This window comes from Anolis sagrei, chromosome Y (genome assembly GCF_037176765.1).
Source record: "Anolis sagrei isolate rAnoSag1 chromosome Y, rAnoSag1.mat, whole genome shotgun sequence".
Lineage (NCBI taxonomy): Eukaryota > Metazoa > Chordata > Lepidosauria > Squamata > Dactyloidae > Anolis > Anolis sagrei.
In genome coordinates, this window is record NC_090035.1 from 34000595 (window position 1) to 34026666 (window position 26072).

General features: G+C 44.7%; 2 protein-coding genes and 1 pseudogene across 3 annotated transcripts in view; 2 read left to right on the top strand and 1 right to left on the bottom strand.

Moving 5' to 3' along the window:
- The window catches only part of LOC137095375 (rho GTPase-activating protein 33-like), an 84282-nt gene extending 65525 nt beyond the window's left edge, over nt 1-18757 (bottom strand). The window contains 1 exon segment of the mRNA XM_067461978.1: nt 18663-18757. Within this exon segment, the coding sequence (XP_067318079.1) occupies nt 18663-18668 (6 nt within the window). The 5' untranslated portion in view covers nt 18669-18757.
- Nucleotides 1-26072, top strand: part of LOC137095548 (protein lin-37 homolog) — a 387598-nt gene that overhangs the window by 238717 nt on the left and 122809 nt on the right. The gene's annotated exons all lie outside the window — the stretch shown is intronic.
- On the top strand, nt 13791-13918 carry LOC137095740 (U4 spliceosomal RNA; annotated as a pseudogene).

Sequence of the window (26072 nt, forward strand, 5' to 3'; positions counted from 1 at the left end):
GCGGGTATTGCAAGCCCCATCGTCCATGGTGCATCCTCCTCCAAACTGCACCAGGATGTGGAGTGCATCATGGAGACTCAGTGTGCCAAGTTTGGTCTTTATCGCTAATTGGATTAGGGTTGCAGTGGTCTCAAGAATTGAGCAAAGGTATTGGAACTCCCATAATCCATGGTCCATCCCCAGCCAAACCACACCAGGATGTAAAGTGGGTCATGAGAGGTCTATGTGCCAAGTTTGGTCCTGATCAGTCATTGGATGAGGTTAACAGCGGTCTCAGAATGTGAGTGATGGTACTGCAAGTCCCATCATCCATGGTTCATCCTCCTCCAAACTGCAGTAGGATGTAGAGTGGGTCTTGTGTGCACTGTGTGCCAAGTGTGGTCTGTATTGGTAATTTTCTGACAGAGCCCCTGGCCTTTCCCTTCCTCTCTTTGTCATCTCGGAATCTTGGAATTGAGGCTGGCCAATCAGAGACCATATGCAAATTTCCTTCTGTCATGTTCCTTGTTTCTGTCATGAACCCTTTTCTCCACCAGGGGCTCCTGTTGAAGCAGGCCAATCAGGGATCATATGCAAATAGCACCACAGCAGCAGCCAGTCAGAATCTTGGAACGTTCAGGCTGGCCAATCAGAAAGCCGGCACATACACCGCCACACATCCGCCGCACACAAGTTTTGACTTTTATTATATATATAGATATAGATAGATATATAGATATAGATATAGACTAGCTTGGGGACCCGGCGCTAATGTTCTGACGCAGCTACTGGCATTCTCCTTTCCTCTCTTTGTCATATCGGAATTTTGGAATTGAGGCTGGACAATCAGAGACCATGTGCAAATCTCCTTCTCTCATGTCTCCGTTTCTGTCATGAACCCTTTCCTCTATAAAGCTGACCAATCTGAGACCATATGCAAATAGCAACACAGCGGCAGCCAATCAGAATCTTGGAACTTTCAGGCTGGCCAATCAGAATGCTGGCACATAGTCCTTCACACCGCCACACGTCTGCCGCATACAAACTTTGACTTTTATTATATGGATAGACAGATATAGATATAGACTAGCTTGGGGACCTGGGGCTGCCCGGGTTATTTGAGAAAGGAATTGTGTATCAAGGTTGTTCTTTATCAGTTATTTATATGGCTCGCAGTGGTCTCAGGAAGTTAGTGAAGGTACTGCAAGTCCCATCATCTGTGGTCCATCCTCCTCCAAACTGCACCAGAATGTAGAGTGGATAATGGGGGCTCTGTGTGCTAAGTTTGGTCTTGTTCAGTCATTGGATGAGGGTCACAGCGGTCTCAGAAAGTGAGTTAAGATACTGCAAGTCCCGTCATCCATAGTCTCCCTCAAACATCACCAGAATGTTGAGTTGGCCATGGGGGCTCTCTGTGCCAAGTTTGGTCTTTATTGGTATTTGGATGAGTGTCACTGTGGTTTCAGGAAGTGAGTGAAGGTACTGCAAGTCCCATCATCCACTGTCCGTCCTCTTCCAAACAGCACCAGGATGTAGAGTCACTGCTCATGGGGGCTCTGTGTGCCAAGTTTGGTCTTGATTGGTCATTAGATGAGGGTTGCAGCAGTCTTGGGAAGGGAGTGGAGGTACTTGAAATCCCATCATCCATAGTCTGTTCTCCCCCAAACTTCACCAGAATGTTGAGTTGGCCATGGGGGCTCTGTGTGCCAAGTTTGGTCTTCATCAGTCATTGGATGAGGGTCTCAGTAGTTTCACTAAGTGAGTGAAGGAACTGCAAGTCCCATCGTCCATGGTGCATCATCCTACAAACCGCACCAGGATGTAGAGTGCATCATGGAGACCCGGTGTGCCAAGTTTGGTCCTTATCGGAAATTGGATGATGGTTGCAGTGGTCTCAGGAATTGAGCGAAGATACTGCAAGTCCCATAACCAATGCTCGATCCACAGTCAACCCACACCATGGTGTAAAGTGGGTCATGAGAGGTCTATGTGCCAAGTTTGGTGTTGTTCAGTGATTGTTGAGGGTCGCAGCAGTCTCAGAAAGTGAGTAGAGGTACTTCAAGTCCCATCATCATTGGTTCATCCTTCTCCAAACTGCAGTAGGATGTAGAGTGAGTCATGGGGGCTTTGTGTGCCAAGTTTGCTCTGTACCCTTTTCTCCACCAGGGGTTCCTGTAAAGCTGGCCAATCAGAGACCATATGCAAATAGCACCACAGCGGCAGCCAATCAGAATCTTGGAACTTTCAGGCTGTCCAATCAGAATGCTGTCACATACAACGCCACACCGCCACACTTTTGTCCTCCGCATACAAACTTTGACTTTTATTATATACATAGATAGATAGATATAGATAGATGTCAGAAGCGAATTGAGGGTACAGTTTTAATATATTTAAAAACACAAACAAAGTTAAAAACTTGACATTATGCTAAATGTCCTTTCACATGACCACTTAGAGTGCCTCTGGTGTAGCTATAAGAAAGTCCTCCATTGTGATTGTGGCAGGGCTCAGGTTGCATTGTAATAAGTGGTCTGTGGTTTGATCTTCTCCACACTCGCATGTTGTGGACTCAACTTTATAGCTCCATTTCTTAAGGTTGGCTCTGCATCTCATGATGCCAGAGTGCAGTCTGTTCCGTGCCTTCCAAGTTGCCCAGTTTTCTGTGTGCTCAGGAGGGAGTTTCTCATTCTCCAGTGGTGTGTGGTGGAGACATCCTATGATAATGTGGCATGTTTCATTATGAGCAACATCCACTGTTTTAATGTGATGTGATGTATTCCACACTGGGTATGTGTTTTTAGCAGCAGAGTAGCAAGCACAAGGGCAGATGTCTTCAGTGTGGCTGGATGTGATCCCCAGTTTGTGCCAATCAGCTTTCGTATGGTATTATTTCTAGTGCCCACTTTTTGATAGTCAAGCAGTGCTCCTTATAAGTCAGAGCATGGTCCAGGGTAACTCCCAGGTATTTTGGTGAGCTGTAATACTCTAGTGGGATCCTTCCAAAAGTAATCCTCAGAGTTCGAGATGCTTGTCTGTTCTTAAGATGTAAAGCACACGTCTGGTTTTAGATGGATTAGGAATCAGCTGGTTTTCCCTGTATTAAGCCATAAGAGTACCTAAAGCTTCAGAGAGCTTCTGTTCAACCATTTCCAAGCTTCCTGCTTGAGTGGTGATGGTACGTTTGTCAGCATAGATGAAACTCTCTGTCCCTTTCGGCAGTAGAATACTAGATTAATCTGCAACTGTAAATCATGAAAACAGTCCCAAAAAGTTGGCAGAAGCAAAAATAAGACCAAACATAGCCAAAAGGCCCAGGATAGCTTTTAAAAGTTTTCACTTGGTAACTCATGGATGTGAAATGGTGCCAGGTGCCATTTCACATCAGGATAACCTGATGTGATAACTCAGCTTATCCTGAGTCACAATCTGTCCCTTCTAGGACCTCTGAAGTCTTTCCCAACTATATAATTCAACGGGTAATAACAATAGGAGGCACTTTTGGTGAAGACATCCAACTTTTGGAAAGCCGAGTTATCCTGGCACCTGGCACCTGATGTGATAACTCAGGATAAGCTGAGTTACCACATCACCTGGCTCCATTTCACATCCATGAGTTACCAAGTGAAAACTTTTAAAAGCTATCCCGGGCCTTTTGCTATGCTTGGTCTTATTTTTGCTTCTGCCAAGACATAATAATATTCAATCTTCTGAGATTGAAAAGGGTATTAGCCTCTAGACTAATGATGATATTCCCTTATTGTAAACTGTTTTTATAACAAATGCAGTAAATAAATAAATAAATAGACAAAATAGATACTTAATGTATGTGCTCATAATATATCATCATCATTGATTCACCCTATAATTCCTCTTAAGCATTATGGAAAAATAGCAAAAAAAGGGGTTTTGTGTGAAAGAAAAATAAATATAATTTGATCCACCACCCACTTATCCATGAATTCAGTTGCCACAGTTTTGCTTACCTACTGATCCTCCAAAAATATCCCTCCCCTACTCAAAAGGGTTTGTGGGGCACTCTGGATCTTCCAGTGTGATCCTATGGTATACTTCCAACATAAGTACAGTTGGCCCTCCACTTTTGCTAAGGGAGAGGGATCACTCCCCAAGCTATGCCAATGAGGGGACTGTCATGCGAATACAAGGCAGTCCCATTTCCATGGGATAAACAAGTGGAATATTCAGGAGACAGGGCCAATATGGGCAGTGATGAGTCCTCCTGAGGACAGGGCTGCCCTGTAAGTATATATTTAGAAAAGAGCCCCCAGTGGCCCAGCAGGTTAAACTGCTGAGCTTCTGAACTTGCTGACCAAAAGGTTGGTGGTTCAAATCTGGGGAGTGGGGTGAGCTCCCACTGTTAGCCCCAGCTTCTGCCAATCTAGCACTTAGAAAACATGCAAATGTGAGCAGATCAATAGGTACCACTCCAGCGGGAAGGTAATGGCGCTCCATGCAGTCATGCCAACTACATGACCTTGGAGGTGTTTACGCACAACGGTGGCTCTTTGGCCTAGAAATAGAGATGAGCATCACACCCCAGAGTCGGACACAATTAGACTTAATGTCAGGGGAAAACATTTACCTTACTATATCTTTGGGAGTTAGGCATGCCACATATGTCAGTTTTGCCCAGTACCTGCCTATCTTTGCCCAAGTGAAACAGACATAGACGGCACACAAGAGTGAGGCCCGTGACCTTCCCTATGGTTTGCTGCTTCTTTTTCTCTCAATATGCCACATATATCTGTTAAACCCCTGTGCCGGCAGGACTAAAGACCAACAGGTCACAGGTTCGAAACCGGGGAGAGGCGAATGAGCTCCCTCTATCAGCTCCAGCTCCTCATGCGGGGACATGAGAGAAGCCTCCCACAAGGATGATAAAACATCAAATCATCCAGGTATCACCTGGGCAACATCCTTGCAGACGGCCAATTCTCTCACACCAGAAGCGACTTGCAGTTTCTCGGGTCGCTCCTAACACAACAAAAAAAATCTGTTTCAACAGAGCAAAATTAGGGAGTTATGGGCAAAACAGGCCCATGCTTCTGCACCCACAATTTTAAGATGTACCCCATTTTTGGCAATGTTTATAGAGGGAAAAGCTGTGTCTTATAATCGAGGAAATACGGTATACAGTGGTTGTACTGTATCTATATCTGATAGTATGAGAGATACAGCTGATTATTCTAAGGTCACTCTGGGCCCATCCAGACAGTATCTTTATCCCAGGAACTTCCATAGCAAACAGGAGGGTGGCCAGATGCTGTTCCCTGTAAATGCGGAAGCAATTGCTACGAAAGGCAAAAAACGTGAGATTTCCATGTGCAGGAATATTGTGGTTTTGAGCCGAATATGCCAATCTTTGCATATCTGTATCTCCCTGCAATTGGAAAACATGGGATTTTTTAATCTGGGTTTGTTCCTTGGTTTTAGATGCTTGTTCCTGATTGGTCAGTTCCTAAAGAGAAGATGACACTTGAGTAGAAGGCAAAAACTTTGTGTGCCAGAAACTTCATGAAACATCTGGAGGACACAGTTTCTCTGGCCAGGTCAAAGAACTGAACTTGCTGCAGTGATTGTCCACATATTCCCATTTTAAGGGTTTTTAAAAAAACTGGTGGAAGGCCCACAGCAGCCATCTTGGGAGCCTCTAAGTCTCGCAACAAAGTATCAAGTCTAGACAACAGAGGCAGAAATCCAGGGACCAACAGGTCTGTTATGTGGACCTCTTCTGAAGTCCCAGGATTTTTTTGCCCCTGTTTAAAACCCGTGATTTTGTGCTGTCTGGAAGCACCCTCAATGAATTTGATGGCTATGGTCCAAATGCAACCACTTCACTGGCACTCTAGTTGTATATCAGTGACACAATTTTGCAATCACAAATCACACCATCGCAAATTGTGTTTACTAAATATTCTATCTCTTAGTATATAAGCTGAAGATTAGTGCATCTCTGTATACTATTAGGGTGTGCATTTCTTACAAATTCCAATAAGTCTCATGTTCTCAATCAGATGTCAACATTCTTGCAGATGGCCAATTCTCTCACACCAGAAGTGACTTGCAGTTTCTCAAGTCGCTCCTGTCACAACAAAAAAAAATCTGATGTCAGGTTTATTTGGGAACTAGAATGTCTGTTACCACTCTAACAAATGCTACAGAACACATTCCCTTCACGGTTAACCCCATACTTGCAAATACATGGAGGCCTTTCTTTATTCTCTGTTCTCTTTTTCCCATGGCCCCAAATCAAGTGACAGATCATGAAAAAAAAAACACTACTGTTTCTAGGAGATCAAGCTCAGCCCCTGGCAACTTCCTTCCCCAGCGATTTTCCCCTTTGAGCATGAATTTCATGGAAATTCCCACAGTTTAGTTCTGCATTTTATACCAAAATTGGTTGCCTCGGCAGTTTTTGAGATCATTCCTTAAACTTGCAAGTAGCTTCTTGCCTTATACAGTGACAAGCCAGGGGCTGAGTTGTCCAGTTAAAGATTAGTAATACAGGGACAGCCTGGCTCTCAGGCAGAATACACTGACCTAAGGATAAACACAGAGCATCATTCTCACACAGAAGTATGCAGTTAATTTTATATTTGTATCATACTAACTACCTGAAAATTGAAGGCTGCCCATATTCATATGAGAGTGCGTGAATAGTTGAAAACAGACACAAATTGTGAATGGAAAACATCATGTAATTAGGAGTGCTAGTATTAAAAGTATGTCTGCCTGAAAAGTGCAGAAAGCGCCCATTAGTTTTCAGACATTCATAAAATTTATCTGGGATAGTTACCATTTGCCAAAGTCCCGGTAGTATGTATTAAGAGGTGCCTGGTGTGGTAGAATCATACAAGGGTGGAATGAAAAGTAACCTTCGTTACTGGGGTTTGGATGGGAATATTTTAATAAATCAAACACAGAAATAATCCTTAATGTGCTCTTTAACGACCACTATTCACTTCTCCACATAATCAACAGGCAATTGGATACATTTCTGCCAACGATGAACAAGTTTTCTGAAGCCGTCACGGAAGAAGTCGACACTCTGTTTCCGCAACCATTGTCTCACAGTTTTCTCAACATCTTCATCAGAATCATAATAATGTTCCTGCAGATCTTTTTTCATTATCAGGAACAGATGGAAGTCAGACAGTGCTAAATCTGGACTATATGGAGGATGCTGTACGGTGGTGAGATCCAGTCTCCAAAATTTCAAGTCTGTGCACTTTCATTTCAGGCGTCAGCATCCTGGGTACCCATTGTGCACAGATCTTCCAATAGCCAAACAAAGCAATAATGTGACCCACACATTCTTGTGAAATGCCGATTGTGCTTAAAATTGAAGAATTCAATGATTGCACGGTGCTTAAGTTGTACTGACCGCAGGGTTCCATACCTCGCACTTTAACAACACAATCATTCAATGCTAAGGCTTCCTGCCAAAATGGAACTGTAGAGGAGAATCTACTGAACAAGCCAGTACCTGCCGCATACCACTACTGCCATCTGTTGAGGAGTTACAAAGGTGGAGGCATTACTTTTCATTCAAGCCTCGTAGAATCATAGAGTTGGAAGAGACCTCATGGGCCATCCAGTCCAACCCCCTGCCAAGAAGCAGGAAAAACACCAGATTCTATTTTTTTGTATTTATATATTTATTTTGTGTCAAAAGCATTGCATAAATAAGTATTGAAACATTACTTAGAATCTCTGAAACAATGTAAACTAGAGTACCTTGAAAATGATATCAAATACAATGTAAACTCTCAGTACCTTGAAAATGATGTCAAATACTCAAAAAGACAATCAAAATGGACAAAGCAAGGTGTATTTGTACATCTTTTCCTCGGAACAAATAACTCCAAAGCTGTAGCATCACCTGGTCTGCTGCCTCCCAGATACACTGGGACTGTAACACCCCTCATCTCCATGCTGCATGGCCAAATGGAATTACAGTCCAACTACAGTTAGAGCATGTACAGTACAAGCCTACTTGAGAGACTGCCTGTTCTCCTATCAGCCCACCTGAGCCCTGAGATCATCAGGAGAGAACCTCCTCTCGGTCCCACCACAGTCACAAGTACAGTTGGTAGGAACGAGAGGGCCTTTCTGGTGCTCACCCCGCAGATTTGGAACTTCCTCCCCAAAGAGTTACATTAGGTCCCCTTGTTATTCACCTTTCACTCCCAGGTGAAAACCTTTTCATGGAAGCAGGCCTTTCCCAATAACACACAATGGCAGCTTATCTCAGTCAGACAAAGCTCAATTGGTCAAAGACTTGGAGCTATGAGACATTTAATCTAATATTTTAAAGTTTTAAGACAACCTCAGTGGCCCGAGACACAGGGATTTTAGCTATTATGATATATATGGCTATTTTATGCTTATTTATATTTATGTAATTTGTGGTTTACGCACTGTGTTCATTGTTGTTTATATGTCAGGTTGGATGGATGTTGATTGTCTGTATTATGGAGTTTTGGTTGTTGTTTTTTTCTAATTTTTTCAACACTTTTGAGTCTCATTTGTGGGTGAAAAAGGCAAGATAAAAGTAAATAAATTATTATTATTATTATTATTATTATTATTATTATTATTAAGAGGAGGAGGAGGAGGAGAAAGCCACCCCATCTCTGAGCAGGGTGGCTTGATCCCACCATGGATTCCTGAAACCAGGGAAAGTAGTGAATTATTTTAATGTATCGTCGAAGGCTTTCATGGCTGGAATCATTGGGTTGTTGTAGGTTTTTTGGGCTATGTGGCCATGTTCTAGAAGGATTTTCTCCTGATGTTTCGCCTGCATCTGCGGCAAGCATCCTCAGAGGTTGCCTCTGAGGATGCTTGCCACAGATGCAGGCGAAACGTCAAGAGAGAATGCTTCTAGAACATGGCCACACAGCCCGAAAAACCTACAACAACCTAGTGAACTATTTTGATTACAGAAACATACCCCAGAATCACAATGGAGGACCGAGATAGGTCTAAAAACACTTTTGGCGGAAGGAGAATTTTTGGAGCATAGTTAAGTGAAACCGTGGATATCAAATATATGGAGAAGGGGGTTATATAGTACAATCAAATATTTTTGTAATTTGTTAAAATAAGATATATCTTTTGGTAATAACACATATAGAATAACACCTATTTCTTGGAAGTGCTTGTTTTTAGAGCAAGCCTGTACAACTTGTGGCCCTCTAGTTGTTTTGGACTTCAGTTCCCAGAATTCCTAACCATTGGACAAGCTGGCTAGGGCTTCAAGGAATCCCCAACAAATGGACGGCCACAGGTTGTACAGGCCTGGCTTAGAATCCCAGCATTCGTAATTTATCCCTGAGTCGAACATATATGAAAAGCAGTACATTTGGAAGACTATACTATAGGCATACTGTGGAACGTTTATGGCACTTCAGGTATGTACCTGGAACAAAACACTCTGATGCCTAAAGAAACTGGCAAGGAAGATAAAAGGAATGGTAGAGAAAATAGTTACAATCCTTCTGCACTACACAGAAAGCTGAAATTTCATAACAAAAGGCATGAGATCATAAGGGGGGAAAGCCTCTAGAAATCTGATTGGTAAAATCTAGCAAGGCAAATGTTTACCGCATAATAGAATCAATGTTTCCGCACAAAACAAGTGACGGCACAGGCATTGAGAACCAGAGAGCCGTTCCCTTATCAATACAGCATTCAACCTGCACCCACAATGGCTGTCATGCGTGGACTGAGCCAGGGCCGGCCAAAGACATGCTGTCAGCGGAGGCAAACTACAAGAGGGAGCCTCCCCCTCTTCTGCCCCAATTCCATGTACAGAGACTAACTGGGCTGACATCCCAGCCAAGCCAAGCCTTTTCCTTGCCTCAGTCAGAATAACAGTCATTGTTCTTATTATTTATTTATTTACTTACTTTATTTATATACCGCTTTTCTCAGCCCTCAGGCGACTCAAAGCCGTGAACAACATCGCTACAAAACATCACGAGACAAGTATAGGGCAATTAAAAAACAATTCTAACATAAATCATTAAAAATGTAATGTTTGTTTGTGGGATTAATATAACCCAAATACCACTGGACAAATTGCTGCCAAATTTGGCCACAAGACACCTACTAACCCAAGGAGTGACCATCACTCAAAAAAATTGATTTTGTCATCTGGGAGTTGTAGTTACTGGCATTGATAGTTCACCTACAATCAAAGATAATTCTGAACTCCACCAATGATGGAATTGAACCAAACGTGGCATACAGGACTCCCATGACCAACAGAAAACACTAGAAGGGTTTGGTGGGCATTGACCTTGAGTTTGGGAGTTGTGGACTCAAATAATGATGCATCTGGACCAAACTTGGCATGAATATTCCATATGCCCAAATATGAACACAGATGGAGTTTGGGGGAAATAGACCTTGACATTTGGGAATTGTAGTTTAACCCACTGCACCACTGAGGGTTCCTATTTCCTTTTTTATTTACTGTTATGATTTTAGAGGGTTTTTTAAAGGGTTTGGTGGGCAGTGTCCTTTGGTTTTGGAGTGATAGTTTACCTGCCTCCTTGGAGACCAGAGCGGCCGGAGCAGAGGGTTCCAGCGATGGTTGGAGCGGCGCCAGGTGGGCGTGGCCAGAGAACACCAGCGTTCCCTGGCCACGTCCACCCGGCGGCGCTGGCCACGCCCACCCGGCGGCACTCCGGCCTTCGCAGGAACCCTCTGCTCCGGCCGCTCTGGTCTCCAAGGAGGCAGGTAAACTACAAAAGGCTTCTCCCCCCCACACGAGCATAAGGGCCGGAGCAGAGGGTTCCCATGATGGGCGGAGCGGTGCCGGGTGGACGTGGCCAAGGAACGCTGGTGTTCTCTGGCCACGCCCACCTGGCGCCGCTCCAACCATCGCTGGAACCCTCTGCTCCGGCCGCTCTGGTCTCCAAGGAGGCAGGTAAACTACCACTCCAAAACCAAAGGACACTGCCCACCAAACCCTTTAAAAAACCCTCTAAAATCATAACAGTAAATAAAAAAGGAAATAGGAACCCTCAGTGGTGCAGTGGGTTAAACTGCTGAGCTGCTGAACTTGCTGAGCGAAAGGTCATTGGTTCAAATCCGGGGAACCGGGTGAGCTCCTGCTATTAGGCCCAGTTTCTGTCAACCTAGCACTTCTAAAATGTGCAAATGTGAGATCAATAGGTACCACTTCAGCAGGAAGGCAACAGCGCTCCATACAGTCATGCCGACTATATGACCTTGGAGGCGTCTACGGACAATACCGGATCTTTGACTTAGAAATGGAGATGAGCACCAATCCTAAAACTGGACTTAATGGCTGGGGAAAACACTCAAAAACAGGGGAATTCCAGGCAAGAAACAATCAGGGCCAACAAAGGATTCCCCTGGGCAGTAAGAAGCCAACCTTTTTTAACTCTCTTTTGGAATAAATACAAAGATAAACTATACAAAAAAACCCCGTTATGGCTGTCACCACTCGAGGCTTCCCAAAGAAGAGTATTAGGATGGAATGAGTGGCCTAAATATAAAGATATAATAAAAAAGGAAGATGGAGAATTTAAGATCAAAACCCAACAAGAATTAAAAAACATCAACAATAGAATATCATGGTACCAGTATGAGCAAATTAAAGAACACTTTAAGATAGACAAAGAAAAAGGATTTGAAGAAGGCACAAATTTCTGGGACAAGATTATGCAATCCGAAAACAAGCTAATCTCGAAGATATACAAGAAACTACTAGAAGTAGAAGGAGATGGAGACAAGGAGGAAACATACATGAAAAAGTGGAAAGAAAACCTTGGTAAAGAGATAAGGAAAGAACAATGGGAAGAAGTATGGAATAAGAAATTAAAATATACGAAAGCGATGGAACTCAAAGAAAATTGGTTCAAGATAGCTTATAGGTGGTATATAACACCGCACAAGATTGGGAAATTTAACAAAAGTACAAACACAAAATGTTGGAAATGCAGGAACCATGAAGGGACATACTACCATTTATGGTGGACATGCCCAAAAGCAATAACATATTGGAAAAGTATACAAAAATCATTACAAAAATTTTTAAAGATGAATATACCCCTAAAGCCAGAAACATTCCTACTTGGGATACACGAAATAAAAATGGAGAAGAACAAGGACAAAATCCTATTTCTCTTAACAACTGCGGCCAGAGTAATATATGCAAAACATTGGAAGGAAAAGGAACCTCCGGGAGAAGAAGAGTGGCTAACAAAGATCCTGGATATAAGAAATATGGACAAGCTAACTTACATTCTTTCAAAAAAAAAGGGCACTCCATCAATAGAAATTGACTGGAAACAAGTTACAACATACTTGACAGAAGAAAAAAATATGAAAATACTCACATGAAAAAAAGGACAAGGAAAACAAAGGGGGAGAGCAGAAGAAAGAAGAAAAAGGAGGAGTCTAGAAGAAGAAGAAGCGAAGGAAGAGGGAAAACCTCCAGAAGATACCGGGAAGTCAACGCCAGACTCACACCTATCACACACCCCTTTTTCCCTCACAGTGACCCTCCTAATTTCCTTTCTACACCTGTCACATTTTCTATTGCAAACAAACTCCAATAGCATCTTTCTCACTCTATCCCCTCTAAACTATTACCCTTCCCTATTTCTATTCCTTGCCCCTCCCTCCCTATACCTACCCGACCTGATACTGAATACCTCTGTTTTGTTTTTAACTAAAATCAATAAAGATTATTTAAAAAAAAAAAAAAGAAGCCAACCTTGAAACTGCTAGGCCATTCAATGCTAACCAAGGTGGCCAATTGCAACATTCACACCTAGCTCTAACAGACAAGAGTTCTTTCTCCCACCCTGGACATTCCACAGATATATAAATCCCATTTTCCTAGTTTCCAAAAGACCTCACAACCTCCGAGAACACTTGCCATAGATGCGCGAAAATGTCAGGAGAGAATGCTCCTGGAACATGGCCATACAGCCTGGAAAGCTCATGACAACCCAAATCTTGCTTTCATTTTAAAACGCCATGGATTGTAAGGGCACTTCCACACAGCTATATAATCCAGAACATCAAGGCACAAAATCCTACAATATCTGCTTTGAACTGGGTTATCTGAGTCCACGTTGCCATATTTTCCAGTTCAAAGCAGAAAATGTGGGATTTTACTTAGCTGTGTGGAAGGGGGTCCCTGATAACCCAGTTCAAAGCAGATATTGTGGGATTTTCTGCCTTGATATTCTGGGATACAGGGCTGTGTGGAAGGGCCCTTAGACAGACACTAATTCTAGTAACACCAACAGGAAGTGGGGAGGGAAATTTATTATTTATTTATTTACTACATTTATATGCCGCCCTTCTCACCCAGAAGGGGACTCAGAGCAGCTTAATAGTAATATGTAAATACAATATATTATATTATTAGCATAGCACAATATTAATATTATATATTACTATATCGTACCATATTATTATACTGTAATATTAATAGTAATATTATATGTAATATAAAATATATAATAATATATTATTAGTAGTAGTATTATATTGTATTGCATTATATTATCAATATTATATGTATATACTATGTATTATATTATTAACATAGCACAATATTATTATTATATATTACTATATTGTACTATACTATTATACGGTAATATTATTAGTAATATTACACGTAATATAAAATATATAATTATAATATATTATTAGTAGTAGTATGAGCTCTGAGTGCCTCCTTGGGGGTTGAGAAGAGCGGGGTAGAAATGTTGTCAATAAATAAATATTATATTGTAAGCTTTGTGCAGTGGCAGTATTGTAGTCAATGAGGTTAATCCGAGGCGCAATTATTGCTAATTGAAACTTTTCCAAATATTATATTGTATTACATTATAATATTAGCACTCTGGTCCCATCATCTGATTCCTAAAAGGCACCCCATTTTTAGAGATGTTCATATGGGAGAGGGTATGTGTGCAGGTACAGCTGTACCAGGAGCTCCAATTTTGTTTGCTTTGCATTGAATGTTTGTTGTAGTCCTGAGTTTTAGGGGCTCTGCAGATAGGTGGCTTCTTTTGGCTGCAATCATAGGGCAAGCCACCTGTCAATTATCATTAGGTTCCCTGGTCCCGCCCCTTTTTGAGTTTTGGAGGGAATAGGAGCCATTTTGGGTCAGTCCACACAGAGAAGCCTTTCGTGCAGGACATAATATCAAGAGATCCTGTAGAAACCTTCATCTTCTACAGCTTGGCCGGGGAGAAAGGTCCCGTAGCTTGGCCGAGGATTATACAGCCTTACAGCTCCTTTGCTGAGGGACTTCAGCCAGCCATCACTGAAACCTGAACTCCTTTTTCCTCTGCAAGTCTACAAAGATCTGCTTGGTAAGGGTCTCTCGCGGAAGCCAGAAGCAGTTGCTACCGGGTGTAGGGGCTCCACGCCAACAGAGGCAAAGAAAGACTGCCCAGATTAGAAGTTAAGGATTTCCCCATTAGTTAAAATACCAGTCATGAAGATAGTGCCTGTTCCCTGTGGACAAGATTGAAAGAGCCAATAGACTGTTAAGAAAACCTTAAAGTACCTGTTTGTTTTCATTAATAAAGAACTTTGTTGAACCTTTAAGCATTCTAGAGACTGTGTTTTAAGGAAATCCAAAGGCCTTTAATCAGAGGCAGCCCTGGCATCCTATTGGGCACACAGAATTTATGTCCTGTTTACAGTCTTATGCACAGGCCCAGCATGCGACAGCACAGTAGAAGACGAGAGCTGGTAGCTTCTGCCACCCGGAGTAGAGAAAAGGTCTTTTAGAGCTACAGAACAGTATTTAAGGGAACCTGTACAAGCCATTTCAAGTCTTCATTACCAGTATCCATCTGTTCGTGTCTGGGGGGGTTTTGGCCATCTTGGAGAGGAGCCCATCTGTGCGTGTTCCTTCATTTTCGGCCATTTTGGAAGACACCCCATGTGACCAGAAGGGAGGGGCTGGCAGCCTCCTTCTTTGCTTCAAGTTCCACCTTCCTTGCAGAGGACCCTGAAAGTCTGCAAAGTTTGCTACAAGTTCCTGCCTTTTTGAAGATCTACTCAGCTAGTTTTGCAAGTTTGCTACAATCCTCAGCCAATCTTTGCACAGCAAGTCTGCAAAGTTTGCTACAATCTTCCTCCAGTCTTTGCACAGCAGGCCTGCAAGTTTGCAACAATTCTTCCCGCCTTTTTGGAAGTCCTGCAATTGCTACTTTGTAAGTCTCCAACCAGAAGCAAGATTCTTCCCGCCCTTTTACTGGGGTCCTGCACAGCATTGCTATAGTTTGCACAAGCAGCAGAAGCAAGCCTTGTGTCTGCTTGGCCTTTCAGATTTCTGGAAAGGAGTGTTTGCAGTTCCTTTTGGCTTTTTGCAGCCTTACAACAAGAGTTTAACCTGCATTTGATTTATTGTGTCTGCTATGTCTTATTCTCTGCCTTAAAGTGATAAGTTTTGAGTGTGCTAATAACTGCCTTGATATTCGCTTGCTCTATTTGTTGTTGTAATTGCTTTTATATGCTGTTTGCTGCATCCTATTGAAATTGCATTGTTATATTGCTTGTCCTATCTGTAATATTTGCATTGATACACTGACTGCTTTTTATACTACATTGCTATATCACCTGCTCTTTGTGCTTATGATTGCATTTACATATTGTGTGCTCTATTGATTGTTGGTTATTGATATACTGATTGCTTTACTTGTCAGTTTACCTGCATTGCTGTACTGTTTGGGCAATTTGCTGCCATGGCTCATACCTCAAGTTCACCAAAATCTGAGAGCAGACCTTATGACCTAAGATTCCACAGTTCTTTGCACCCCACGCAAAAGGCATTAGATTCATTTTTGGAGGAGGAAGTTCAGCTCACAGATAAGGCTGAAAGCATCTGGCTTTCTATTATTGGCCTGGATAGCCAGCTACAGAGTTCTGGGGATGTCACAAGACATCAAAGCAGACCTTAAAGCTTTGATTAATAAGTGGAGAGGTTTAGTTGATGCCATTGCTCAGTTGCTTAGTAAAATAAACAGCCAAGATGCAGATTTTAGGGCAATTCAGTTTTTGAACAGTGTTAAGCTTAGGGAATCTAGCTATGCTCATTTGTTTCATGCAGCCAATTTTGGTCCCTCCCCCAGAAAAGACAAAGAAGGTCAAGCTTCGCCCGCTGGTAGTGTGATCCCTGAGCTCCTTAAGCATTCCCCAAAGGCTTCAAGTGCAAAGAACAGTCAGGCAAGCACGTCTGCCCATAGCAAGCACAGCCACGCCAGCAGGAAGTATAGCAGCAGACGTGATTCATCATCTGGATCGTCTGTCTCCAAAAGCAGCTCTTCATCTATGACTACCTTGTACGCCAGGGAAGCAAGGTAACTTGAACTGCAAGAAAAAAATACTTGAGGCCAAAGCTGAGGCAGCAGCTGCAGATCTAGGCCTGGACTTTGAGCGGGCTCAAATAGAGTTAGAGACAAAGCAGAAGTTGTCGCAAGCTGAGTTAGAGACAAAGTTGAAGTTGTCGCGCATCCAACAGGAGGCACCACAGAAAAGGGTCCATGCTAACATCCTGGCGAAGGTGCTGCAAGGAGAGCTGTCTCAAGAAAACGTCAACCGTTTGCCAACACCACCAAACACGCTTCTTCTGCCAGCCCATGTTGATTTCCAAGACAGCAAGCTGGTGCATGTGGACTGCGACATCGTGCCACGCAGGCAGGCTGAGCCATTCAGGGCCAGGAGCCCACAGCCACCAGGACAGAATTTATGTCCTGTCTACAGTCTTATGCACAGGTCCAGCGTGCAACAGCACAGGGGGTCTAATAATAGCCATCGTTTCCCTAGAGCTCATGAATTTCAGGACTTTCAGGGCCCTTCCACACAGCCCTATATCCCAGAATATCAAGGCAGAAAATCCCACAATATCTGCTTTGAACTGGGATACCTGAGCCCACACTGCCATATATTCCAGTTCAAAGTAGAAAATGTGGGATTTTATTTATTTATTTAAAACATTTATATTTCGCCCTTCTCACCATGCAGGGGACTCAGGGTGGACCACAACATATATATGGCAAACATTCAATGCCAGGACAGAAAACCATAAATATATACAAACATTAAAATCACTTATATTCACATTAAAAATTGCTTAAAGCCCATCTTAGGACATCATTTTGCCTCATTGCACTGCCCCAAAAGCTTGGCCCCACAGCCAGGTCTTCACCATCCTTCTGAAGGACAGGAGGGAGGGGGCTGATCTAATATTGCCAGGAAGGGAGTTCCATAACCAGGGGGGCAATCACTGAGAAGGCCCTGTCTCTCGTCCCGCCAAACTCGCCTGTGATGGTGGTGGGACCGAGAGCAGGGCCTCCCCATAAGATCTTAATTTTTGTAGTGGTTCGTAAATGGAGATGTGTTCAGACAGGTAAACTGGGCTGGGGCCATTTAGGGCTTTATAGGCCAAAGCCAGCACTTTGAATCATGTCCGGAAGCAAACGGGCAGCCAGTGGAGTTGGCGTAACATGGGAATTGTGTGCATCCTGTAGGATTATTTGAAGCTTCCGAAGCGTCTTCAAAGGCAACCCCACGTAGAGCATGTTGCAGTAGTCTATCCTGGATGTAACGAGAGCATGGATCACCATGGCCAAGTCTGACTTCCCAAGGTACTTAGCTGTGTGGAAAGCGCCCCAGATAGCCCAGTTCAAAGCAGATATTGTGGGGCTTTCTGCCGTAACATCCTGGGATATAGGACTGTGCGGAAGGGCCCTAAGTGTGGACTCAGATAACTGAGTTCAAAGCAGATATTATGGTGTTTACAGCCTTGGTATTCTGGAATATATGGCTGTCTGAAAGGGCACTGAGTGTGGACTCAGATAATCCAGTTCAAAGCCTTGATATTCTGGGTTATAGGGCTGTCTGGAAGGGCCCTTAGACAGACTCCAGATTCCAGTAACACCAACAGGAAGTGGGGAAAGAGAGATTCCTAAGATGCACCCCATTTTTAGAGATGTTCATATGGGAAAGTAGGTGGGGGGGGGGGGGTAGGGTCTAATAATAGCCTACCTTTCTGTAGACCTCCTGAGTTTCAGGACTTTCAGGACCCTTGCAGAACATCCTACAACAGCTGCTTTGAACTGGGCTATCTGAGTCCACATTCAGATAATGTGGGATTTCCTGCCTTGATATTCTGGGATATAGGGCTGTCTGGAAGGGCCCTGAGTGTGGACTCCGATAACCCAGTTCAAAGCAGATATTGGGGGGTTTTCTGCCTTGATATTCTGGGATATAGGGCTGTCTGGAAGGGCCTCTGAGGCTGCATCCCAAAAGCTGGGAGGATCAATAATGGGTGGGAGCAGGGCCGCCTTGAAGAAATCCCCTGGGTCTGGATTGGGAAGGTAACTATGTATCTACACACAATGCAAGGCCACATAGGTAAACTGAGCCTCCTAAGAGGATCTAGGACCAGGGCGCTACAGTAACCCATTCACTTCCTTTCCCACCAGCAATCACATTAGGAGTGGGGCCAGGTTTTGTTTATGGGGATTTGGGTTTCGATGGTAACAGGTGCATATCAGGGAGAAAGAAGAGAGGGAGAGAGGGAGGGGTCGCCTTGATGCTAAAGCCCCCCGCCCCAAATAAATAAAAGACCAAGGCCCCAGACTCACCACCATGGCGCCGCGCTCCTGATGCACTGGCCAGCAACCGGAGCCAGGCACTGACCCAGGAAAAGAGGGAGGGAGGGAAAGAGGGAGGGAGACAATGAGAGTGAGAGAGCACGCAGAGCTTCCTCCCCTTGCCTCCGCCCCAGCCTGGCCCCTCCCCTCCCTCCCCTTCCCTTTTGCCTGTCTTTGCTTGGGAAGAGCTTGAGGCAAGAGGGAACCGACGAGAAGGGGGAATCTTATTGTCCAAGGCTCTCACAACTGCCATGTCAGGCTTCGCAGAGAAGCCATTGAAAGCCACAAGCATGTGGACAATTTCAACAGAAAGGAAGAAACCATGAAAATGAACACAATGTGGCTACCGGCATATTAAAAAAAAATCTGAAATTATAACAGTAAATAAAGAACAACACTCAAACACAAGGAAAATCCAAACAAGAAACAATCAAGGACAGCTAATTACCTCTCAACAAAGGATCCCCCCAGGTGGTAACAAGCCACACCTAAAAACTGTCAGGCCATCAAATGTTAATCAAGATGGCCAACTGAAACATTCACAACTAGGTTGTTGTAGGTTTATTGGGCTATATGGCCATGTTCTCGAAGCATTCTCTCCTGACATTTCACCTGCATCTATGGCAGGCATCCTCAGAGGTGTGAAGTCTCAGACATTCATACCTAGGTTGTTGTAGGTTTTATCAGGCTATATGGCCATGTTCTCGAAACATTCTCTCCTGACATTTCGCCTGCATCTATGGCAGGCATTCTCAGAGGTTGTGAGGTCTCAGACATTCATACCTAGGTTGTTGTAGGTTTTTTCAGGCTATATGGCCATGTTCTCGAAACATTCCATCCTGACATTTCACCTCTGTCTATGGCAGGCATCCTCAGAGGTTGTGAGGTCTCAGACATTCATACCTAGCTTGTTGTAAGTTTATCGGGCTATATGGTTGGCGCCGGACTTAGCGCGGACGAACTCGCCTATGCCTCATGCCTTTCTGCCTTGTGCCGGAAGGGGGGTGGAGGGAGGAGATTGTGCCCAACTTTGACCATGCAAAAGGGAAGGCCACAAGCCACCCCCTCCTCCCAGAGACCCCCCCTCCAGACCTTTCCCCCCCTCCCTTTGAAAAACTGCTTGTTCCCCTACCATCCCATTCCCATTTCCCTTTACCCAATCTCCCTGACTCCTTCCTTCCCTTTCCAACCCCTCCATTTCCCTATTCCCTATTTATGATATGTCTGCATTCATATGCCCCTTCTATTTTTTTTCCTGCTCCTTGAGGAAATGCACTAGGGAAACTCTTTGCTCTCCTCCTCTCCTGCTTTCTCCTGTGCCACCTTTTCCCTCCTTCAGATGGGAAAAGAAGGCATTGCTCATTCCCTTCTTCACCAAGCTACCACAAATCCCTTTCTTTCTAAAGCTAAATCTTCAGTGCCTTGTGTGTTTCTCCCCACCAGGAGAGACCCTGCCACTGATGTGACTCAGCTGCCTTGCAAAAGTCTGTCTCACTCTCTCCCCTAACCCAAGACCCCTTTTGTGCCCCCCCCTTGAATCTCCAGCTCTCTTCTTCTCCCCTTCTCTTCTGTGCAACTACAAAACCCATTTTTCAGAGGCAGTCACCAATGTCCCTGCCTTTTCCTTTGTTTTCTCTTTACTCTCCAACTCCCCTTTTTTTTTGCTTTCAAACCCCTCCTCCCTTTCTCCTCTTGAAAACAAAGGGAGGTGTGAGAGGGGACCTTTTTTCTGTTCCTGTTTCCTTTTGCCAAATAGAGTTTGCTGGGTTTCTCTCTCTCTCTCTCTCTGCCTTTCCCCTTTTCTCTCTAAGGACCAGACCTCACCAAAGAGTTCCATGTGCTTGTAAAATGTCTCTGAAACCCATCCCTTCTCTCTCTCTCTCTCTCTTCTCCCTCCCCTCCCATCTTCTAAGAAGCCAATATTCTGTGAATTCTTTCCTCTATCTCCCAGAGAAATCCTGCTGCTCCCTCTTACCTCCTTTTTCTCAAACCCAAGGAAGGGATGTTCCAGAAGCATTCCCTCCTGACATTTCACCCACATCTATGATTAAGTCTTTCTCTCACATACACAGTCCCTCTGATGCTTTTTTCCCTTCCTGGCCCTTCCTCCCTCCCCTTTCCCTGAGCGCATGTATGTGTATGTTTAGATTATCCCATTAACTGCCTTAAATATGAGGAGGACGTTGAGGTCCAGGGGTCTCCTCTGCGCAGTGAAGAGACCACCAGACATCAGATCGAACTGTGGGACCCATAATCCACTCCTGCCGCTGAGGACAACTACCTGGGTGAAGTGAACAATGGGAGGTCTATGGACTTTCCTGTGTGGCGGCTGGAACCCAGATGGCACAGGAAGATCCTAGGAGAGCAGGACCAGACCCCATGCCACCCAGAAGAGACAGCCCCCCCTAGAGGCTGATCTGAGCCCCCACGGGGGAATGCCATCGCAGGAGGAACAACCAGGATCCCACAGCAACTGCCATAAAGGAAGGAGGCCCTGCCCGTTCCAGAAGCTGTGCAGAGGAATGGCCCAAAGGAGACCACTGAAGTCCTCACTAGGTATGGAAGTTTTTCCCTTTGTTTCCCTACTAACTACCCTTGGGCTGGGAAGAGGGGGGTGGGGGGGCTGTAAACCTTCTTTCTGACTGTCCTAGACACTACCCCTGAGTCTCTGTGATGATGGAGAGCCGGACCTGTCTGCGGTCACCAAGAGGCGCCACGCCAGAAAGAGTAGCAAGGCTGTGCCCCATCTTCTCCCTCCCCCAAGTGCCAAGGGAGGAGCCAGCGCCCCCAGGAGGCCTGAGGACCACTGCCAGATGGGAGAATTCCACCATGTGCCATCCTTCTCCATTGGGGACTCACTCGGGACCCCTGAGTGCTCCATGCTGACTGCCATCACAGACTCCATCATCCCCTGCCTCCACCGCCTTCACCTTCTTACTTCAGTCTTTATTACTCCAACCCAAAGGACACTCTGCCACTGGTCTCTCCCACCCTGCTGGGTCCTGCTGTTGTTGCTTGAGTTGGGCCCCAAAATAATCAACAGAATACAATCTAATCTGTCTAGGAAGAGGCCCTGGGTGCTAAAGAATTGTCGAGGCTTGGGAAAATGAGCATGACCATTTTCCAGCCTTGAAGGGAGGAATTGATGCCAAGCATCTTTCCCTCCTCCCAAGTATTTATAGTTCCCCAAGGGCTGAGCGATGGATTCTGTTATTGATCAACCCAGTGCCCATCACTGGACCTCTGCCTTTTCTTACTGACTCTCTGCTTCATGAACTGAACTGTTTGCCACACCCCTGGCTTAGGAACTTCCTTCTGGTGCTTGCCTTGAAATGCAAGCAGCCTCCGTTTCCACGCACCTTTGCCAAAGGACTATAAGATCTCCAGTTTGCGTTATAATAAAGATCCAGTATTGTAATAAACTTTGCTTGGGATGGGGATGGGATTGCCTTATGAAATATATATGAAGTGTATGAAATGTATGTATGTAATGAAATATCATGTAAAATGTACTCTGGTCCCCCTCCCCGCTTCTTCTCTTTGACCCGTGCCCCAAAAGGAATGTGACCTGAGGATTACTGTGGCAGGGAGGAAATCCTTTGTCCTCCCGAAACGGTTCATATTTACATTTGCATGGGCCGTATAGTTGACCCCTTCTTCAAACTTACTTTCAGAGCAGACAGTAAGATGAGGGAAGGGTCAACAGAAACTCAGGGATAAAAGGCTGATTGTATCATTTTTAGGTATTTGTTGATCCCCCTTGTTTACAAGGCTCTGAGGTCCAAATACCATCAAAAGCTCCTTTTCATACTTCCTCCCAAATCCAATCATAAACCAGGAAACTCATTGTTCCCCCTATCTGTCACCCCGCCGGTGAGGACAAAGGCTCGCATTTCAGCTGGCGGATGCCCCCTGGGCTCATCATTTCCTCTGAACTGTCAAGCTTCGTCCCGCCTCCTAGCTGCCAATTGGTCCATCTTCCAAGGCACTAGGAAGGCACTGATTGGCCTCCCAGAGGCGGCGGAGCCCGCTGATTGGTCCAGAGGCGAGGCATGCTGCCAAACCTCCTCCCAGCTGTTCCGCAGCCAGCCAATCAGCCCGAAGCCGGCTGACAGAGGGTGGGCGGGGGTTTTGAAACTGTTTTCCTTTGTCTGTGTACTATAAAAATGCTTGGAAATTCTGTAAAATCATGCTTGCAGTGGAATGATTCCTGCAAGGCATCTGATCTCAGCTGAATCACAATAAACCTCGGTTGCTGAAAAGAAACTTCTTCCACTTGGATGAGGCATTATTATTTATAATATTTTTTACTCTTTGGATTGGCTCTCGCTGGCCTCACCAAGGGACCCAGAGCCCTTTAGGCGCGGTCCTCAGGCTTCTCTCTCTCAAGGAGACCCCGCTAAAAGCAGCTCGATATCATGGTCATGTTCTAGCAGCATTCTCTCCTGACGTTTCGCTTGCATCTATGGCAGGCATCCTCAGAGGTTGTAAGCCCTGACATTCATACCTAGGCTGCATCTATGGCAGGCATCCTCAGAGGTTGCCTGTCATATAGCCTGAAAAACCTACAACAACCCTGTGATTCTGGCCATGAAAACCTTTGACAATACATATTCACACCTAGCTCCACCAGACAAGAGTTCTTTCTCCCACCCTGGACATTCTACTGATATATAAACCCCATTTTCCTAGTTTCCAACAGACCTCACAACCTCTGAAGATGCCTGTCATAGATGCAGGTGAAACATCAGGAGAGAATGCTTCTGGACCATGGCCATATAGCCCAAAAAACCTACAACAACCCAGGGGAAATCTTGCTTGGTTGGTTGGCTGGCGCCTCTCTTGTGGCCACTTCTCCAACCCCTCCTTACTCTCTTCCTGCTGGAAAAGGGGATCAAAATAATGCACCGATCAGGGAAACATAGCCCCAGTTCGCACTCAAAAGGTAGAGCTTTCTCCTTTCTGGAGAAAGGGGCAGCTGGCTGGAGCGCACAAAGGGGCTTCTGTGTGCTCAGCTCTGCTTCTAGAGAGGGGAGCAAGGGAAGCATTTTCTTAATCTAATCGGGCTTTTCCAGCCTCTCCTCCCTTCTTAACTGCCTCGGTCAAGGGCACAGGAGCCATCCAACACATCCCTCCCCCCTCCTGCAATACTTGCCCAGGTGTGTTGTGTGTTTCCTGCACATCTTCCCTCTTCTAAGGCTTTGGAGCCTAAGGAAGAGGAAAGCAATCCTTCTAGTTGTAGACCCAACCAGCAAGAGGACCTCATGTTTTTTCCAGTCTTCTTTCACTGACAACCCACCAGCAGAGCTAGATGGTTTACTACAGAGTAGTACTAGCAATAGTAGCAAGGCATGCTGTGCTGGCTGTATATAAGGGATGGATGATCAGATACCATCATCCTGATTGAGATGGGCATTGCAGTGCTTCTTTGGGTTTTCCAGCCTTGCCTATAATAGGCATGGGCAAACTTGGGTCCCCCAGATATTTTGGACTTTAACTCTCACTTAAGCGACTGAAGGGAAACAGGAAAGGGCCTGAGGCTCTTAGGAATTGTGGGAGTTGAAGTCCAAAACACCCGGAGGGAGGGCCAAAATTTGCCCAAACCTGGTCTATACTACCAAAAAATATTCTGTTTGGCAACAACAACAACAAAAACAACACTTCATCTATATTCCGCCCTATCTCTCCAAGGGGACTCGGGACAGATCACAGTACACATACACGGCAAATATTCAATGCCATTTTGGACAGACAATACAGAGACAAACAGAACAGAAAGGAGGTATGTTGTGTTGAAATCTAGCTTGTTGGTGGCACTGCATTTTCCCAGTCAATAGAGCCCCCAGTGGTGCAATGAGTCAAAACCTTGTACCGGCAGAAATGAAGACCGATAGAGAGAAAGCTCGAATCCAGGGAGAGCGTGATGAGCTCCCTCTGTCAGCTCCAGCTCCCCATGCAGGGACATGAGAGAAGCTTCCCACAAGGATGGTGAAACATCAAAACATCCGGGCATCCCCTAGGCAACGTCCTTGCAAACAACCAAATCTCTCAGACCAGAAGCGACTTGCAGTTTCTCAAGCCACTCCTGACACGAAAAAAAGAACTGTCTTGTCACACATTTTCCCAAAAAACTTGTCTCACTGCGAGGGGCTGCTTTACACTTCTAATCCTTTACATTATTTTTGAAGGCATGGCCACACTCATACACACACGCCACCGCCTATCATGCATGAATATATGTATTTTTTTGTTAAGTGGGAGTGTGTAAATGTTGCTCTTGTTGTTTATTTGATCAGTCGCTTCTGACTCTTCACAACCTCATGGACCAATCCACACCAGAGCTCCCTGTCGGCCGTGGCCACCCCCAGCTCCTTCAATGTTAAGCCAGTCACTTAAAGGATAATAATAATAATAATAATAATAATAATAACAACAACAACAACAACAACAACAACAACAACAACACTTTTTTTATATTCTGCCCTTCTCACCCCGAAGGGGACTCAGGGCGAATCACAGTATGTATTCTTGGCAAAGATTCAATATCGCTTTATATAGACAATACACAGACAGACAGACAGACAACAGAAGGAGGTGGTTTGTTTCGATTCAGTGTCCAGCTGTTTTTGATGCCGTGGAAGGTTGGGCTTGAGTCCAGGGGGTGCTGTTGCTCTATCCTCTATGATGAAGAGACGTCAGGACTTCCTTCCTTTTGGTTGCCCAGCATTTTCTTATCTTCTTTCTTTATGGTGTCGTAAAACACCTCCCCCGCTTTTTTAGCGGTACCTAATTTCACTAAAGCTGTTTTCACTAAAGCTATTTTTGAATCACTTAGGTAAACAATGAGCTAGGGTATAATTTGGCAGCTCACACCAACCCGGGGTTTGAACTTGCAACCTTTTGGTTGATAGATCTTACAATTGCTGATGATTTACCAGCTGTGCTAAACCTCCAGCCCCAATGATGGAATCTATCCATCTTGCCCTTGGTCGTCCCCTCTTCTTTTTTTCTTCTATTTGTCCATCCATCTTGCCCTTGGTCGGCCCCTCTCTTTTTTCTTCCATTTTCCCCAGCATCATTGTCTTCTCTAAGCTTTCCTGTCTTCTCAAGATGTGGCCAAAGTACTTCATCCTTGCCTCTAATATCCTTCCCTCCAGTGAGCAGTCGGGCTTTATTTCCCGAAGTATGGACTGGTTGGATCTTTTCACGGTGCAAGGCACTCTCAGAATGTTCCTCCAACACTACAGTTCAAAAGCGTATATTTTCTTTCGCTCAGTCTTCCTAATGGTCCAGCTCTTACATCCATAGGTTGCTATGGGGAATACCACTGCTTTAATTATGTGGATCTTTGTTGCCAGTGTGATGTCTCTATTCTTCACTATTTTATCAAGATCTGTCATT